This window comes from Nelumbo nucifera, chromosome 2 (genome assembly GCF_055504915.1).
Source record: "Nelumbo nucifera cultivar China Antique chromosome 2, China Antique-T2T, whole genome shotgun sequence".
Lineage (NCBI taxonomy): Eukaryota > Viridiplantae > Streptophyta > Magnoliopsida > Proteales > Nelumbonaceae > Nelumbo > Nelumbo nucifera.
In genome coordinates, this window is record NC_142650.1 from 12,777,522 (window position 1) to 12,796,649 (window position 19,128).

Consider the following 19,128-nt stretch of genomic DNA (forward strand, 5'->3'; position numbering starts at 1 on the left):
TAATATGTTTATTGTATCATATTAATATTTATATAAATTACAAAATAAAACAACATATATCTAGGCACATACTGATATACCTAAAAGTACTGGGCCTAGACCCACGCGCGGAATCTCTGGGCCGGGTTGAGAATGATCGCCTCTCCCGTCTTGTGTAGCCCCTTACCAAAAAAAATGTCAAAAGTCAAAAAAGGGGGCTTTTATGGAAAAAGAAAATAACGTTATTTTTTTGGATAAGGTGGCCAAATGGTATTTTCGTTGTTCCAAAGTATTTTGTCGAATCATCATCGATCTCTTTCTCCTACCCCACTCTCCCCCCCCGGCTCCAGTCTCTATATATACAGATACACGTTAATTTGTAAGACAGGGCGGCCCTGAGAAAGACATAAAACTTATCTTATTTGTCCCCTTATCCCTTCTTCCTCTGCTTGACTATATATATTTTTTTTTTTTTTGTAAATTTTACATACTAAAAATAAATAATTAATGAAAGATCTGAGAAGTAGGAAAGAAGAAATTAGATTAGGCAAAAGGGAAAAATTAAAAGAAATAAGTCCAGGAAAAAACTAAAAGAAATCGTAAGTCCAGGAAAGAATTAAAACGAAAAACAAATCGACTATAACAGAATCACCTTTTCAACGCACCTTTTTAGGGAGTTTCCTCGTCTCTTCAGACAGTAATGGCGGAAATTATTCTCACGTAAACCAAGTGCCAAGCCTCCTTTGTTTTTATTTTTCTGTTTTTCTTCGATAGCAAAATCCCCGTATTTTCTCTTGTTTGTCCTCGAAGAACTTCGGGAGAAGAGAGAGATGTCTTCTTCTGTTACAGTTCGAGTCGAGAAGGCCACAAGCGATCTTCTGATCGGCCCCGATTGGACTATGAACATGGATATTTGTGATACCATCAATTCGAATCACTGGTAAAATAAGAAATGAAGTTCTGGTATTTATGAAATTGGCTCTGCATATGTAAGAAATAATTTTAGCTGCCTTTTTTTAACCTTTCTAGGGCTTCTGTTTTCTCCAAAGTTTGGAGTTTGGACCTCTTGATGTTCCACAAACTCTGTGTTGGGATTCTTTGGTGCAACTTTATGGTTTGCTATATAATTTACTATTGTATGAAAAACCAAATTGATTTCTCGAAGTGAATTATATATATATTTTTTGTAAGTAAAGTGAGGCAATTTTAGGCTCTATCATTCTTCCAGGTTTATGTCGTCGGTTTCTGTGAATTCTTTTGGAATTTGAAGAACAGTACATTCATGTTTTATAAGAGCTTGTGTTTTGTTTGTAGTGTTTATTCTTCACTGAACAAAGTGTTTCTCTTCTCCCTTCCTCAACTTGTATTTTCAGAGATAAGTCGAGTGCAAAGAAGTTACTCATAAATTTCTTGCCTAGTTAAAATTCCTTTCTTATTTTGTACGAAGTTTCTTTCTCTTATACAATAGTTTGTACATTTCCTAAGAAAATGAATTTAGTTATGGTTTGTTAAAGGTCATGTTTGAATTTGATCAGGCAGGCAAAGGATGTTGTTAAAGCTTTGAAAAGACGGTTGCAGAACAAGAACCCAAAAGTTCAGCTACTTGCTTTGACGGTATGTTTAACTGGAGAGTCTTCATAAACATTCTTATATCCAATAAATGGATACACGAAGATATGCAGAGTAAATGTGTTCATCATTCTACATTCATACATGCAGAAGTGGGTAGATCTGGTTGATATTTTATAATCTGCAATATAATTCATTATGGTTGGGGTTCAAGCAGTTCCTCATTTTTCTTTATTATTTTTCAGCTTTTGGAAACAATGACAAAGAACTGTGGTGATTATGTACACTTTCAAATTGCTGAAAGGGATGTTTTACAGGAGATGATCAAGATTGTAAAGAAGAAGGTGAGATTCTGACATCTTTTTCTCACTGATGTGCTAAGAGGATATTATAGATTACAAGCATGGGTAGTGGTAAATGTATGCTACATCCCCCATTTTGGGGCGAGTGATACAAAGAAGCTTCATCAAAATAACAGAATGAAGAAAGAAAATGTGCAAGATGCAAAAAGAAGCAACCTAATAAGCTCACTTCATCCTTTTATTTTTGATAATAAAAATATAATTAAATAAAAGAAATAAGTACAATGATAGGTAAGGTAACAAGGAAATACCCCAATGAAAAGAAAAAACAACATGCACTGCCATTGCACCCATCAAGAAAGAAAAAGAAGATACAACTATGAACACCCCAAGGGGCCAGTGAAATAACAGTAGGAAGAAATGGAGACACAGACTGGGCCAGTGAAGGCAAAATGAATGCAATTAAGTTCATTCCTATAGATGTCATCTCTGGTAAGTAGCAAAGGTATCAATCACTGCATTGATGGACCTTACACCCCATTTGGACAGATACTCAAATTGAATAACAGGGATCCGGCATCTATGATGAAGTAACTTAATCTCCATGGACTATCTGAGCTTCTATCATCACCACAGTTCTACATGTTCCTATGGAGCATCGTAGTGAAGTTGCCATATCTCACTGGTCCAAAAATGAACATGATTGTGCCATCTTTTTGCTACATGTGGTGCCAATGCATGATGGACACAGATTCCTATGAAGTATTTTGAATTTAAGTTTGATAGTGTTTGAACAAGGATGTGGCAGGATTCTCCTTGTGCATTTGCGTGTTACTGTTATGAATAGCTATGTCTTGTGGTCGAATTCCAGCCGCAAGTGACCAATTTGTGCATCCCATTTGAATTCATGGCATGGTTTTATATATTATATGGCCCCAAAATCAAGTATAGAGTTACCAACTGATGATATGGATTTTCATTAGTCTATAAGGTGGTTGAAACCTATCTGCACTGGTAGTATCACCACGCTATGCTAAGGTGATAATGTTTCATTAACATGCTTTTCTTGTTGTCATTTTATGCATAATCTTGATAGGTGCTTTAATGACATCTTGATGCTTTTTTTTTTTTAATTATCTTGTATTCTTGTATTAAGCCGTTACTTCTATTTCACTTTTCTTCTTTAGTAGATCATTTTTCTCACATAGTTGCTACTGAATATGCCATTTGGAATGTTCTTGCAAATTGGGTTATAAGAAGTTTCTTTGGATGGTTTTTAACAGACGGATATGCATGTGAGAGATAAAATATTGATCTTGCTAGACTCTTGGCAAGAAGCATTTGGTGGACCTGGAGGGAAATATCCTCAGTACTACTGGGCATATGAAGAATTAAGGGTAAGTATGATTGACGAGGTATAGTTTCATTTCTACCCATTCTATAACTGACATGTGGCAGTGCTGGTTTGATTTGTTTACGTTGATTTCTTATTCATTGACCAGGTCTCCCTGTTAGGTTATTGAAAGTCTATGTGATGCTTAAACTTAATGTCCTATACTTATCACCGCTTCATAGGTCACACTTAACAATATCTACTTTCTTGGCCGAATAAATTGTGATCAATACGTGGACTGGTAGCTTTACATCTCTTGGTCATCCAAAAGAATGAAATCTTGCAGATGATTGTGATTATCCTGTTGGGTCTATATTTTAACTTCACGATCTTGTAGGTGGATTACTGTTTTGTCCATCCTGATTTGTTTTTTTTTGTGCTTTACATAGAAATTAGGAAAGAAAGCTTTATCCATCCTCCTATGATGCAACTGTTGTATGTGTGCAATTAACTCATTTATGTCTTTCTGCTGGGCTTCTTGCATATTCATGATGTGTATGTTTATCATGTTTTCTTGAAATTACTTAAGCAACAGCTGCAGCAACATTTGTTGTTAGAATCATCTACAACCTGCACCAGCATCAATTAACTAAAACTTGCATTTGCATTGATGGATGACTTACATTATAAATACATGGATAGATATGATTGCTAAATAAGGTGGTTGTACTAATGGCAGCGATCTGGAGTAGAATTTCCACGGCGTTCATCAGATGCAGCTCAAATATTTACACCACCTGTTACACATCGAACATTAAGACATACTCAAGCAGGATATGGCTTCCCTAACAATACTACAAGAAGGCTTGATGAAGCAATGGCATCTGAGGTGGAAACATTAAGGTAAATTTTTTCCCTTTTCTCCTTGGTTCATATCACCCTTTTCTCCTTGTCCTTTCCCCCCTTGCCCAAAAGGGGCAGTACACTATCGTTTGTTTAAAATTTTCCTGTACCTTTTCAGTCTCTCAAACATAGATTCTATGAGGAGTGTTATGGAACTTCTTACTGAGATGCTGCAAGCAGTGAACCCAAATGATCGTGAGGTACACATAGTTGCATATATTGCTCTGCCCTTGCACTATGATAAATAGAATTATGACATCATAAATAAAAAACAAATATGATACTTACTCTGTGTGTATCTTTCTATTGATACATTTCATCAATTATTTTTATTTTTATCTTAGTAAGTAGAACCATTACTAGAGGAGAAAAATTAAAATAGGAAGTACAAAGACCTGCATCCTAAAAGGGCAGGACCAATAGACGTCAAGGTGGAAAATGGAACAAAACTAATTACTCCTACCCCACCACTAGCAAGGATGTCAGTGTCAGCTAAAGAGTTGACTGACATTGGGATCCAACTGAATGTGATGTCCACTCTGGATGGCAAGTCACTAACCTCTCTAACATGATCGTGTAAAATACAGGTCTGAATCATTGTAGACCCAACTATAACAGAATTTGGATGGCCATTACCTTAAACACACTTCAAAGTTCAAACCCAGGCCTCAATATCAGTGTGAGGCTATTAATGAAGACAAGGTTTATACTCTAATCTCTATTTTAAAACTCTGATCTGGACTGTCTGCATAACAAAGGCTTACCCTTTATAAAATTTATTACATATACTAAATTCCTATTTTGGTTAACTGGAAACTTAACTCTTCTACTGAAATTTCTGGTCTTCCTGGTTTTAAAGCAATGACAATGCTTCACTTTTTCAAAGGAGGAAGTATTAGTGCAGTTCACTCTTGGTTTGAAATTTGGAAAGAATTCAAGTTCCATCCAACTCCTTCTAATTCTACTTCTTTGTTTAGATAGAGCTACTGAATTATTAACTGATTTAGTTTTCCTCTTTCTTTTTGGGTACAACATCTTAATTTATATCTTTGAGTATTAATAATCATTTCTTTAGGCTCAGTTTGTTTGCAGTACAAATTTCATTTGCACTGGTGTCAATGCATAGGAGTGCAAATAGGTTCTGTAAATTCTGGTTTACTTTTGCTTCAGATTTGATTTTGTTTTATTTGTTTGGAAGAAATAAAATGATGTGGTCGCCACCTTATGTGAAAGAGAACAGAGGTAGGAGGATTATTTGTTTGGGAGTGAGGTAGAAAGCAAGATGATGTAGTCCCCACTTTTTATGAGGGAGAATTGAGGTAGGAGGAAAATGGTGCAAAATTTGCATAAGTTTTTGGGATGCAAAATTTGCACTGCTGGTGAGTGCAAATGAGACAAAAAGTCAACAATTTACATCAGGTAGTAGTGCAAATCATAGTTACAAACAAACATGAAAACTGGACTGGGTACAAAATTTGCATTAGGTTCAGATTTGCACTGCAAACAAACAGAGCCTTACTCCCAAAAGAAAACATCCAAAAACATGTCCACCTTGGGACAAAAGCAAAACTGTGGATAGAACCACCTGCAACTTGCCAACTTCAAATTCTGGAGGAACCAAGACCCACTCCGGAATCAAAGAAACCCCATTCACTGCATCTCACCAAAGCCCCAAGTTATCCATAAAAAATTTTCTGTTCCTATCCACCCAAGATTCTCCAAAGACATTAACCACAAAGAACCATCAACTTAAACCCCAAATCATCAACCAAAGCTAGTAGGTATCTAGACAATTTGCATCCACAATGTCCAGACCTATGGGACTTCCATTTGGAAGGGTATTTAAAAGGCTTATCCAGCTTTTAATGGGGGAATTTAGTATAAGGTTGCCAGGTTGGTGATGGGGACAGACTCAGATTTTGGTTTGACAGGTGGTGTGGGCAGCAGGTTCTAATGGATGCATTACCATATCTCTTCATGCTAGCTCAGAGGAGGGAGGCAGTGGTCAAATATTCTTATTCAGGCGAACAAGGCAGTGTGCTGGTGTCCTATTTTTAGAAGGAATTTAAATTATCAGGACATGGATCTGTTACAAAGACTTCAGGGTATTTCTCCTCAAGTAGGACACCCTGATTCTGTTATGGACACATCGCCCGGCAGCGCACTGCGGCGCAGGCATAGGCAGCAGCACGCACAGCGGGCCGCCCAGCAGCACGCACAGCGGGCCGCCCAGCAGCACGCACAGCGGGCCGCCCAGCAGCACGCATCGCCTGGCAGCGCCGCACAGCAGGCCGGCAGCGCACCGCACGCACCGGCTGGCAACGCGCAGCACGCGTCGCCCGACAGCACGCAGCACGCAGCACGCACCGCCCAGCAGCGCGCAACACGTACCGCCCGACAGCGCGCTGCACGCACCGCCTGGCCGCACGTAGCACGCACCGCCCGGCAGCGCGCAGCAGCACGCACCGCACGGCAGCAGCACGCATCACACGGCAGTAGCACGCACCTCACGGAAGCAGCACCACGAGACGTGCGCGCCGCCTGGCAGCAGCAGCAGGGCGGGGCCCACATGACAGCTCATCAGGGTGGGGCCACACTTATCTTATCACATCAGCTCTACCCGCCAGCTACACCATTCCTTATCCCTTATCCCTTATCTTATCTTATTACCTTATCTTAATTAAGAGTTGTGTTACCATTAGGAGTTTGAGTTCAAATTGGAGTTTGAGTTTAATTAGGAATTTCCTTCTGTAATCTCCTATTTAAGGAGCTACGAATTGAAATAAAGGCATTCAGTTTTGCAGTCAAGAAAAGAGTGAGGAGAGTTCGGTGGTCTCTTGGACAAATCACCCCAAGGGAGAGTTCGGGTGGTCTCTTGGACAAATCACCCATTCAGTTTCCGCAATAGGGTCTACCCGCACGAGAAGGCGCAAGGGAAAGCAGGGCTTTCTCATTGGGACCGACCCATGACGAGATCCTACGTGCGGGACCATAACATTTGGTATTAGAGCCAAACGTCACGAGCGATATGGAGCAGCTATCATTCAAGGTCAACGAACTGGAACATAGGCTAGTAGAAACCAGCATGGAGGTTCGTGAAGTCAGGGAAGATGTCCGGGAGATGTGACGCCTGCTGGAAGCATTCCTCTCCAACAAAGAAGGGAGTTATGAGGGAATTGCCAACACAAACAGTCGCCGTCTAAACTGGGCAGAGGCATCCAGCGAACAGCGGATCGCTGCCCCTACAGCCGCAGTTTTTCCCAAGGATCAGCGCACGGAGGATGAAACTGTAAAGTCTCCTCCTTTGGCCGGGGACAATGTCACGAACATTATATTGGTACCTACAGAATGCGTTCCTTTGTCGAAGACAGGTGGACTTGGCGATGTTGCTGGGGCTTTACCGAAGGCCTTGGCTCGGCGTGGACATAGAGTTATGGTTGCAGCACCACAGTATGGTAACTATGCAGAAATCCAAGAAACAGGAGTGCGCAAGAGATGTAAGGTGGATGGGCAGGATATGGAGGTAACTTTCTCTCAAGCTTATATTGATGGCATGGATTTTGTGTTCATGGACAACCCTATGTTCCGCAATATTGAGAAAAATATATATGGGGGAGGCCGAGGGGATATTTTAAAACGCATGGTTCGCTTTTGTAAGGCTGCTCTTAAGGTTCTCTTCTGTAAGTATACCCGGTGCGTTCCTGTGATCCACAACATAGCACACCGGGGTTGTGGTCCAATATGCGATTTTTGTTATGTGGATCTTCCACAAAACTACTTCAAACTATATGACCCAGGAGGTGGGGAACACTTCAATGTCCTTGCAGCTGGCCTGAGAGCAGCAGATCGCGTAGTCACTGTAAGCCATGGTTACGCCTGGGAGCTGGAAACTAAAGGAGGTGGCTGGGGTCTGCATCAAATAATAAATGAGTTTGATTGGAAGCTGAAGGGCATCGTGAATGGGATTGATGCAAAAGAATGGAACCAGCTTTATGCACTGAGCTATGGGACAACCCATGTTGTTCATACTGTTGGTGGGCTAAGAAATAGTGTGCAGCCGTTCAATCCATTCGCAGAGTTCCAAGCCACGTATCCGGAATTCGAGCTTGAGGACAAGCTCGTAGTCCAGGAGGAGTGTGATGTTATGGACACACCGCCCGGCAGCGCACTGCGGCGCAGGCATAGGCAGCGGCACGCACAGCGGGCCGCCCAGCAGCACGCGTCGCCCGGCAGCGCCGCACAGCAGGCCGGCAGCACACCGCACACACCGGCCGGCAACGCACAGCACGCGTCGCCCGACAGTGCGCAGCACGCACCGCCCGGCAACACGTAGCACGCACTGCCCGGCAGCGCGCAGCACGTACCGCCCGACAGCGCGCTGCACGCACCGCCTGGCCGCACGCAGCACGCACCGCCCGGCAGCGCGCAACACGCACCGCACGACAGCAGCACGCATCACACGGCAGCAGCACGCACCGCACGACAGCAGCACCGCGAGACGCGCACCGCCTGGCAGCAGCAGCAGGGCGGGGCCCACATGACAGCTCATTAGGGTGGGGCCACACTTATCTTACCACATCAGCTCTGCCCGCCAACTCGCCGCCAGCTACACCATTCCTTATCCCTTATCCCTTATCTTATCTTATCCTTATCTTTACCTTATCTTAAGTAAGAGTTGTGTTACCATTAGGAGTAGGTAATTAGGAGTTTGAGTTCAAGTTGGAGTTTGAGTTTAATTAGGAATTTCCTTCTGTAATCTCCTATTTAAGGAGCTACGAATTGAAATAAAGGCATTCAGTTTTGCAGTCAAGAAAAGAGTGAGGAGAGTTCGGTGGTCTCTTGGACAAATCACCCCAAGGGAGAGTTCGGGTGGTCTCTTGGACAAATCACCCATTCAGTTTCCGCAATAGGGTCTGCCCGCAAGGGAAGGCGCAAGGGAAAGCAGGGCTTTCTCACTGGGACCAACTCGTGACGAGATCCTACGTGCGGGACCATAACTGATTCAAGGAGATGGAAATGGGAGAAAACTGGGACTTTCACTGTCAAGTCATTTTACAAAGATCTATGCCAAGAGGTAAATGGTGAGTTCCTAGTAAAAATAATTTGGTCCTCAGGGCCTCCATTTTTTTTTTGTTATGGACTACAGCCCTAGGAAAGTGCTTAACTTGGGATTTACTCTTAAGCAGAGGATTGATTTTGGACCAGGTGGGATGTATATTTTGCACAGAGGAGCTGGAATCTACAAATTTCATTTTCTTGCACTGCCAACGTGCAATAGAAGTGTGGGGGACCATCCTGAATACCTTTGGGTGGACTGAGTGCTTCCCTCAATCCATTCAACCCTTACTGGGTTGGCAGATCAATGGTTTGAGCAGAAGGGGGAGGGTGTTGTGGGGATTGATTCCATTGGCATTATGTGGTGCATATGGAAGGAAGGGAATGCTGTGAATTTTGAAAACTCAAACTGCAAATCTGAAAGGGAGTATTAAGAGGAAGTTGTGCTCTTGTTATGTCCATAAGGAGTTTAAGGGTCTAGTTTATAATCGATTTTCTGAGAAGGATATCTTGTTCTCTTAGTTAGCACCTTGCTAACAGAATTGTAAAGCTCCCACCAATGTGGGGTCTGGGGAAGGACAGATGTATGAAGCCTTACCAGAGGCTGTTTCCAAGGTAAAGGCTGATGTACAAAATGAATATATATGGCATACATGTTAAGAAGGGTTGTAAAATGTAAACATTGAAAAGGGCATGGAAGTAGTTGATTATCTTTGGAAATTGGAACCTTCTCCAGCTCCTGAGGCTCCTTTATTTTAGGGAATGTCCCTGTAAATTGAACTTAATAGCTCCTTGCATGCACCACAGAAATGGTGTTTCAAAATGGGCCATCAGAGTGTTGAAAGACTTGTCATCACCTTCTACCCTTTGATTACCAAGTTCATCTCATGTCAAGATCCAATGCACTACTTTGTCAGGGATCAATTCTACAACAATTTCAGGAGACTTGGATCTATTTGGAAATACTTCTCTCCCAAGTTCACCAAGATTCCAGGATAAACCTGATGCAATTTGACCCATTTCTAGGTAGCTCTTAGCTAAGATTATTCATGTTGGACCAGGTTTGGCTTGGGTTGATTTTCAGGTTGCATTCTTTTTTCATTGTATTTTTTGATAACTGGTAAATATATTCATTACAAGGAGGAGAGATTCCCACCAAACAGATTGATGAAAAACTTTCTAATTGTTGAGCATGTATTTGCTAATTCAAGTAAAACAATGGGTTTTTTTTCTTGGGAGGTGAGGATTTTGCATGAAGAGCCTTCTTGGAGCTGAAGAAAAGGGATCGAGCTATTGTTGATATTTCCATCTGTTGAGCCTGGTGATGCCATGGAAGAGGAGTAAAATTCAAATATGCTGGAGTTGGTGGTGTGTATCCCTAATGTTTGAGGATTTACTTTGGTCTTAGTGTGGTAAGGTGTTGAGAGCCCGTGAGGGGTTTTTGTATGCTATTTCTGGTTCTCCTTTCAGATGATACCTTATCACCTTCCCTGTACCTTTATTTTTTTAATGAAAATTAATCTTTATTACAAAAAATCATGTGTTCGCTTCCAAATTGCCAAAGTTGCATTGTAACTTCTGATTTGTATATCAGAAAATTCCAATTTATTGTTTTCTGGAATTACATGAAATTTGGCTATCTTTGCTTCTATTGGCAAAGTACAGATTCCTTTCTGTTAAATGGCAAAATAGGGAATCATGGCTACTAAATCTTTGAATGCATGTTAGTTTGTAACTCATCTTTATATTTTGAATGGTCATTTGCTCCGTGTTACATATTACCATGTAATTTAACAAAAAATTATAAGTTCTTATATTGTGCATTTGTCTTTAGGCAGTAAAAGATGAAGTGATAGTTGATCTTGTCAGCCAGTGCCGCTCCAACCAGAAAAGGCTGATACAGATGCTAACTTCAACTGTGTAAGTCTTATCCATTTTTTTTTTTCAGTCTACCCAGTTTTTAGACAGCCAACATTTCAACAAAGCCAATTGTGCCCAAAACAGCTGCTGCCTATGGACCCCCTGCTTAGCTAATGAATCAGCCATTCCAGTTGCAGTCCTTCTGATCCAAGTGATGAAGCATTGAGTTCCCTTGCCAGACTTTCTATCTCTCTGTGTATGGACCCCCTGCTTAGCTAATGAAGCAGCTGCTGCCTATAAAGTTTACTGTATATTACATATAATGTTTGTGTTATGGTGTGAAGGGTGTGCTGAGCAAGCTCTGTGAATGGTTTGAATTTTGAACAGTCATATCTTTGGAATCCGACTGCAAGACCATTTTCAACTATTTTTTAATTTAAATAGTTTTTCCAATTACGAGAAAACTCTATTACAATATGGAAAGAAGTAAACCAATGCACTTTTCCTTTGATTGTTAATGTAGAAGTACACACTTTATACAGATAGATCTGCTACTATAAAAATCTCTCTTAAGATATGGAGTATCACCATAATGTAAATTTGCTTTGCAAATATTAAGTGGATTTGTGTGGTTCCACTTGCAATGCAGAATTTCTTAGGCTCCTGTGGCGATGAAATGGAAATTGTACAACCATGTAATATGCAGTTGAGGGGTGTGGACTGTCTTGAACTAATTACAAATATAATTATGCTCTGATCTATTTTATTTCGGTTTACACTTACAGTTTTCTAAAAGTTGTGCTTGTGTTTTATTGGCAGTGATGAGGAGATCCTTGGTCAGGGTCTTGCATTAAATGACAACCTACAGAGCGTTCTTGCAAAACACAATGCTATAGCCTCAGGCTCACCCTTGCCAACTGAAGTAAGAGAACCCAGATCCAGACCATCTGAAGGAAGAGATAACAACACCAAACCACCTGAAGTAAGTGATAATGTCAACAAACTATCTGAAGTAGGAGATGCCAACTTTGAACTATCAGAAGTAAGGGATGCTACACGAAATGTCACTTCTATGTCAAAAGTTGTGACAAAGGCCCAACTTGATGAAGAGGATGATGAAGATGATGGCTTTGCCCAACTAGCACGCAGGTCAGTTATCCCTCACAACTAATTAATATATTATAGGTAGACAAAAAGTACCATGCATGCATGCATGCAAGATATACAATATTTGTGATGGTCCCAACTTGCAAGGGAGACCTCTCTATATTAAAAAGTAACCTGATGAGAAATGGCCTTCCCTTATAAACTGATTATTGTTACCAAATATGTTAACATGGAAAATACAATACAGGAGAAGTTTGGGTATAAATTGGTCTTGCAAATGGGAAATGCAGTTAATTTCAGTCATGAATATGAAAATTTTAGAAGGTTGGGTATAAGCTATATTCATGTTTTCATGCTTAGTACAGACTATACAGTTCACATTTTAATTCTGGAGCTAAAATTTGGTTCTATGTTTCATAGTTGCATGCGTGCATGCATACATATAAAGACATATAAGAATATCTATACCAAGGTTTTCGTAGTGGGAACCTCACAATTATGGGTCTAGCCATGCTAAAACTTGGCAATCAGCACAATGTTTCTCATAGCATGCTATGATGCTCCAGGTCAACACAAGTTTTTGACAAGGTTCTAAATATTGATACAGGTCAATATGCTCATCCAGCGTATTGGCCTGTATGTTGGGTGCTTTTATTTATTTTTAGTCTTTTTTTGAACCTGTTCAGGGGGGGGATCAATGTCTGCTCCCTGAAACCAAGGTTCAAAATTTCAATACGTATTGGACCGTATCAGCTGATACATATCGTATCGGAGGCTTCCCAATACGCCCCTACAGGGGGTGTTTCGGGGTTTAACCAGGTTCAGGGGGTAGACAGGCCTTAAGCCGACCCCTCTGAACCAGGTTTAAAAAAAACTAAAAAAAGGAGAAATCAGCTTCAATACAGGCCGATATGCCGGTATCGATATTTTGAACCTTGCCTGAAACAGGTCAACCCCCAACCCAACTTAAAGTGGCATACATTGCCAATATGGGCCGGTACATTGCAAAGTTTGATCCTTGGGTTTCACACTGATACTCTTAAGACAATGTGTCATAAGAAACACCACTATTACATGGACTATAAAATGGATGAAATGTCTATTCAATTCCAACACTTCATTGATTCTTGAGGGAACACTTCTACATATCATTTTCCTCTTTCCCCTTGCTTATTTCACATAAATGAAAATCTAATTTACTTAATTTTCTTTAGGAAATTCCTAAGTAACAAATATAAACTTCTAGATTTATTATGCCCTTTTCTATAGTTGTATAAATGATGTTAGGATTCATAAGATACTTCCTTAATAGTAAATACCATTTTTTGGACATGTTCTGCCTCAAAAATAAATAAATAATTTGGACATGTTCAAGTTAAAAAGAGATCAGATTCCAGGACAGGCATTAGATTCCAACTCTGTGTCCATCTAGCAAGGAAATGAGACTTTTACTTTTCAAGGATTTCTTGAATCTAGTAATAATATGCGTCTAAATTTTTCTACATTTTTTTATATTTCTGTGTATAAAAATAATTCTTGTTTATCAAACTTATTTTGGTTTAATATGATGAATATATAATATTAGAGATGTTCCCAAATGATTTCTACAAAATGTTTGTATTTTTTGTGTTTTTATCTTTTTTCAATTTATTATTTAATTATGGCATCAAGGGCTGACACATTTGACCATTGAATCTGCCACCAAACAGGAAAATAAATTCATTTTTGGGTCAGTTTTAAATTTTGTATTTCATTTTTATCATCAATAAAAACAATTCTTGTTTATCACACTTGTTTTTCTTTAATATGGTTAACTATTAGAGATGTGCCCAAGGTTTTCTACAATTTTTGTATTTATTTATATTTTTAAAAATTTTATTATTTAACTATGACATCATGGGTTGACCCATTTTTTTGGTAAGAAAAAGCATTGGACATAGATCTAAGTAGTAGAATTTATTGGTGAGAGAAAAGCCTTAAATATATCATTTAATGAGAGAGAATGCGAGTTAATACAAAGCAGGGGAAGAACCTATTCTTCCCTTGATGAATCCTGGTTAAATTTTCTCAAAAAAAAAGTGAGTTAATACCTTAAATATAAAATAGGGAATTGAACAAGGTGAAAAGTAATGGTTCAAATTATATTTTTTTCCCTCACAATTAGAGAGGGACCAAACTCAAAGATAGGGGTATTCTAATCAAGAAGAAAGTTTCACAAGCTCATTTGTACTTTTAATAGTAGTATAGAATATAGATATAGATAGATAGTAGTATAGAATGTTAAATTTGTTTAGTTCTTTCTTTCTTTCTTCTTCTTTGACACAACAGTTGTAGCCCATCCCCCAAACCCATAGCCCCATAACCCTAGTGAAGGCTTTATTTGATCCCAAGTCTCTGCTACAACCAGCCAAAGACCTAACCAACCGAGCCTGTTGACACCTTCTAATTTGTTTAATTCAATACTTATGGTGATGTGCCTGCGACATGCATTCTATAGATTGGCATGCTCTCTCTGGCATTTCATATATTACCATTCTATAAAAAATGTTCAGTTAGTTTCAGCTGTTAGGAGAAGTGTTCAAAGGGAACCCCCCCTCCCCCCTCTTGATCTTAAATAGGAGAATGAAGAAAATCAACTCATACTATTCATCAACAAAAAAAAGAAAAGAAAAGAAAATCAACTCATACTTAAGAAGTGGGCAGAGTTTTATTTTTTCTTTTTCTTTTTTATATTTTATCATTTTTAAATCATATTTTAAACAATGTTAAATGAGATCCATGCTATACACTTATGGTGATAAGAATCCATATCATTTTACTGGTGATAAAAAGCCCATATCATTCATGGTATAGAAAATGGTAATATAGAAAAATCTGGCAACAGTAATTTATTATAGAGTGACCTAGATTTTGGCCTGAGGTCAATTAAATGGGACATGTAAGTGTATCCCTATTGCCCATATTTGATTACATTACTTATATCTATTTTTTGACTTGATTCTTAACAGTTAACTTGACAGAAATCTAGTTTAATTTGGTTGTTGATAGATCTTACTGTTGTAAATACAGGCATTCCAAAACTGCGCCCCTGTCTTCTCAAAGCAAATCTGCTGGTATGAGTGAAAGTTGTGCCCCAATGGACATGGCAAATTTTACTGCCCCATCAACACCAGAAATCTCAATCCCCAACAAGAGTAGTGCTTTGTCATTGCTGAACCCACCTGCACCGGTTAGGACGGCCACAAAAGAGCAGGATATGATTGACCTTCTGAGCTTAACCTTGTCAGAACCCTTGACCTCACCCCATACCCCTTTAACAACCCCATCAATCTCTAACCATAACATGCATCAGGTACCCGCCTCTCCTACTACACAAGGGTACCCATATGGGCCCCAGACTTACCCTGGAAACCAAGGGCCGGTATCTTACAACAGTTATATTGTTCCCTGGGCCCAACCTAAACCTCAATCCCAAGCTCAACCTCAATTTACTGAGTACTCATCAAGCTACCCTCCTCCCCCATGGGCAACAGCCCCTGCATATTCAGATCAGAGTCCTTTATCCACTACAGCATCTTATATGTCTACAACTCCTCAAGCAAATGCTTCTTCTTCTCACACGCCCCTGCAGATGGCTAGGCCTTTCCAGCACTATAACTCATTCTCATCAAGAGGAAGCAATGGATCACCTGTTCAAAGAGAAGCACAGTTAAGCTCCAGCGAAAGGAACTCGGTCTCTGCAACTGAGCAGAAAACATTTATTCCCTCCTACAGATTGTTTGAGGATCTTAATGTTCTTGGGAATGCAGATAGAGGGTTTAAGAGGACAAATAGCACCTCTCCTAGCTTGTCAGGCATGTCTGGCCAAGGTATAGTGGGTGGAAGGAAGTGAGACTGTTCATGATATTCCTGTAATGCTATGTACAGTGATCTCATGCATATTTACTATGATTTATGCATATGGTGTATATTTAATACTTTATATTCATTTGAAATGTACGAATTAAATGCATAACCTGTACAGAATAAGCATCAACATCAGCTATTTTTAAATTGATAAAGTGGTAGGAATCCTTTCTTGCCATTCCCTCCCCTCAAATTTCAAAATAAACCCAGTAGCCTTTAACAGCCAAAACTGCCATGTCCAGTTGAAGACTTCTTGCATTGGCCAAGAAGTGTCTTTGCCTCTATTAGAAGTAAAAGGGCAGCCCAGTGAATGAGGCTCCCGCCAATGCGGGGTCCAGGGAGGGACAGATGTACACAACTTTTCCTCTATTAGAAATCTCTTTTAAAATTTACATGCATACGAAATTTGTATGATGTGTCATCATTATGTGTGACTCTCACCAGTAGTTACCACAAGAGCATTGCCCATCTTTGAATTGGTGAAATCGACTGGAATCCCTTGCCACAATCTCCCTTCCTTCAATCATCGAAATAAACCTAGTTGCCTCATGGCAATCTGCACACACTCTAAGGTTCTTGACTATTGTGATCTGTGTCCCTGGAGCTGTGCTGATTAGCCCAAGTCCAATTGCCAGCTTCTCACTGTGACCAAGAAGTATCTCCTCTTTTTTGTGTTCATCCACATTCTGCATCACCATACTCGTGTTAGGCACATAGCCCTTTGTTTTCATTCTTGTGATCAGATCTTCCAAATAGTCACAGATCTTCTTATGCAGAGGGTGGGATCTATCTCCGGACTCAAAAGTGTGGATAGTTCTCTTGATTTCAGTCCATGTATGTGCCTTATCTTTCCTTATTCCTCTATTCAACATCAGCTTCCTGACCTTTGCTACACCTTCCAAATCTCCAACCAGGCCATGAAAGTTGGATAACAACATATAAGCTCCACCTTCAGGCTTCAGCTCAAGTAATTTCTGCCCAACTTTCCTTGTTAGCTCGACATTCATGTAGGTGCAACATGATCTGAGGAATGCTGTCAGAAGCTTTGCATCTGGCTCAATTGGCATTTTCTCTATGAATTCATGAGCCTCTTCCAGGTGACCAGCCCGTGCTAGAAGATCGACCATGCATGTGTAATGCTCTATCATGGGTGTGATGGAGTACATTTGAATCATCGCATTGAAGTTCCTCCATCCTTCTTCAACTAGCCCTGCATGACTACATGCAAACAGGATACCAAGGAAAGTGATTTTGTTAGGTAAAATACCCTCCATTTCCATTTGATGAAAAGCATTAAGAGCCTGCAACCCTAGGCCATGTTTCCCATAAGCCACTATGAGAGAAGTCCAAGTAACTACATTCCTGGATGACATGTTATTGAAACAAAGACATGCATCGTCAATGCATCCACCCTTTGCATACATGTCAAGAGTAGCATTCCCAATTGGAAGATACAATTCAAATCCATGTTTAATTACCAAGCCGTGGATTTGTTTACCATTAGACAAAGCTGCCAGATCGGCACAAACTGAAAGGATGCTAATCATGGTTGCAAAATCCATTCTGACTCCCTCTAGATGCATATTTCTGAAGAAAGAGAGAGCTTTCCCTCTCTCAAGGTTCTGTGCCATACCTGAAATCAAAGAGTTCCATGATCCCACGTCTCTCTTCGGCATGTCTTCGAACAACTGGATTGCATCCATTGTCATGTTAAATCGGCACAAGCAAGCAATCATGCTGTTTGTTGTGATCACATCTCTTTCAGGCATTTCATAAAAGATACAGCGTGCTTCTTCAATACTCGTGCACTTGGCATACATGTCCAAGAGCGATGTCATCAGAATCACATCTCTATGGAAACCATGCTTCAGCGTTATACAATGAACTTGCCTGCCTACGTCTACAGCTTCAAGTTTTGCACAGCACTTGAGAACAGCTGAGAGGAAGTACTCAGTTATCCCAACATCTGACTTTTGGAGTTGATGGAACAGAAGCAGCCCTTTTCGAATTTGCCCATTATTTACAAGAGAATTAATCCTTTTGACCCATGAAAAACGAGTCCTTCGGAGCATTTTATTAGCCTCCTCTATCGGGATTGTAGTATGAGTTATGACTTATAGTGGGAGTTCTAACGAACTAGGGAAGCCAACCGACAGGCAGTGACTGGTTAGTTTGCAAGGGTCAGTTTGGCATAATATTGAATATTCGCCAGCGAGGCAGCGGCCCTGACGCCTGTCTAACGAGTAACGACGAATTAGTTTGCAAGGGTCTGTAGTCTGTACACTCCTTTGTGTCCATGTCTCCCTCTTCTCAATCCCATAAAACAACCAAACAACATGGTAGCGAGGGCTCCAGGACTTCGGTTGAATAGGAAAAAAAAATTGTTGTCCAAGTTCGACGGCTTAGATTGTCAACAGGGCTCCTTCCATGACGCGTCAGTTCATAGACTTGGTGTAACAGTATTGGTGCTAGATGCAGGATAAACTGACGCGTCACACGAAACGCACCGGGTTAGGGCTGTAATCGGGTGGGTCTGATCCAGATAAATCCGAATCCGAATCGATTAGCAAAACCGAAACGTGACCCAAATCCGGTCTGAAATTCAATGTGTCAGATTTGAATGGATTTGGATCGAGTCCGAATCCGACTTATCATTCCTAAAATGAAGGAAAAAAATTAAATGGTTTCTTACACAATAAATTTATATAATATAGAATATTCAATTTATTAGTTATAAACTTTATAATACATTGGTACATATATAACTGGGACGCAGATTTTAATTGGATTTTTTTTCTTTTTTGGTATGAGATGGATTAGATGGTTTTAAATGAAAATCCACTTACTAAATCAAAATTTTAACACTTTATATACTTATATGTATAAGGTGTACTTACCATTAAAAACTTTAATAATATGACATGCCATTTTATCACTAATTCATTTATATTGCAATAATCTTCTTTATTTCATAGAATGGGTTGTCCGTGTTGTCCCACTACGGATGATCATGTAGAGGGCCTAAAGCCTAGGTTTTGTGTCCGGGTCTGGATCCAATACCTTATGCCCGACCGGGTCCGCAGGGTGCCATTGACACACAACACAACTCCTGAG

At 40.1% G+C, this 19,128-nt stretch overlaps 1 protein-coding gene and 1 pseudogene across 3 annotated transcripts; one reads left to right on the top strand and one right to left on the bottom strand.

Annotated features, from left to right (window-relative positions):
- The first annotated feature begins 434 nt into the window (after window positions 1-434).
- LOC104597227 (TOM1-like protein 6) lies at window positions 435-19,128 on the top strand. 3 transcript variants are annotated; one of them, XM_088898392.1, is made up of 10 exons: window positions 440-919; window positions 1,515-1,593; window positions 1,794-1,892; window positions 3,134-3,247; window positions 3,923-4,086; window positions 4,205-4,286; window positions 10,976-11,061; window positions 11,821-12,150; window positions 15,178-15,977; window positions 18,990-19,128. In XM_088898392.1, exons 1-10 carry the CDS (start codon window positions 810-812, stop codon window positions 19,028-19,030), a joined length of 1,905 nt encoding a protein of 634 aa, XP_088754518.1. In that variant the 5' UTR covers window positions 440-809; the 3' UTR covers window positions 19,031-19,128. The 3 variants fall into 3 exon arrangements, with proteins under 3 accessions (XP_010256972.1, XP_088754518.1, XP_010256973.1); XM_010258670.3 differs by lacking the exon at window positions 18,990-19,128 and having other exon boundaries at window positions 435-919; window positions 3,134-3,265; window positions 15,178-16,129; XM_010258671.3 differs by lacking the exon at window positions 18,990-19,128 and having other exon boundaries at window positions 446-919; window positions 15,178-16,129.
- Window positions 16,267-18,539, bottom strand: LOC104597349 (pentatricopeptide repeat-containing protein ELI1, chloroplastic pseudogene; annotated as a pseudogene).

Excerpts from the sequence above, each read along its gene's own strand:
- LOC104597227 (XM_010258670.3), top strand. The coding sequence starts at position 810 with ATGTCTTCTTCTGTTACAGTTCGAGTCGAGAAGGCCACAAGCGATCTT. Across the intron at positions 1,893-3,133 it reads TCAAGATTGTAAAGAAGAAG|ACGGATATGCATGTGAGAGA; the intron begins GTGAGATTCTGA and ends GGTTTTTAACAG. Across the intron at positions 12,151-15,177 it reads TTTGCCCAACTAGCACGCAG|GCATTCCAAAACTGCGCCCC; the intron begins GTCAGTTATCCC and ends TTGTAAATACAG.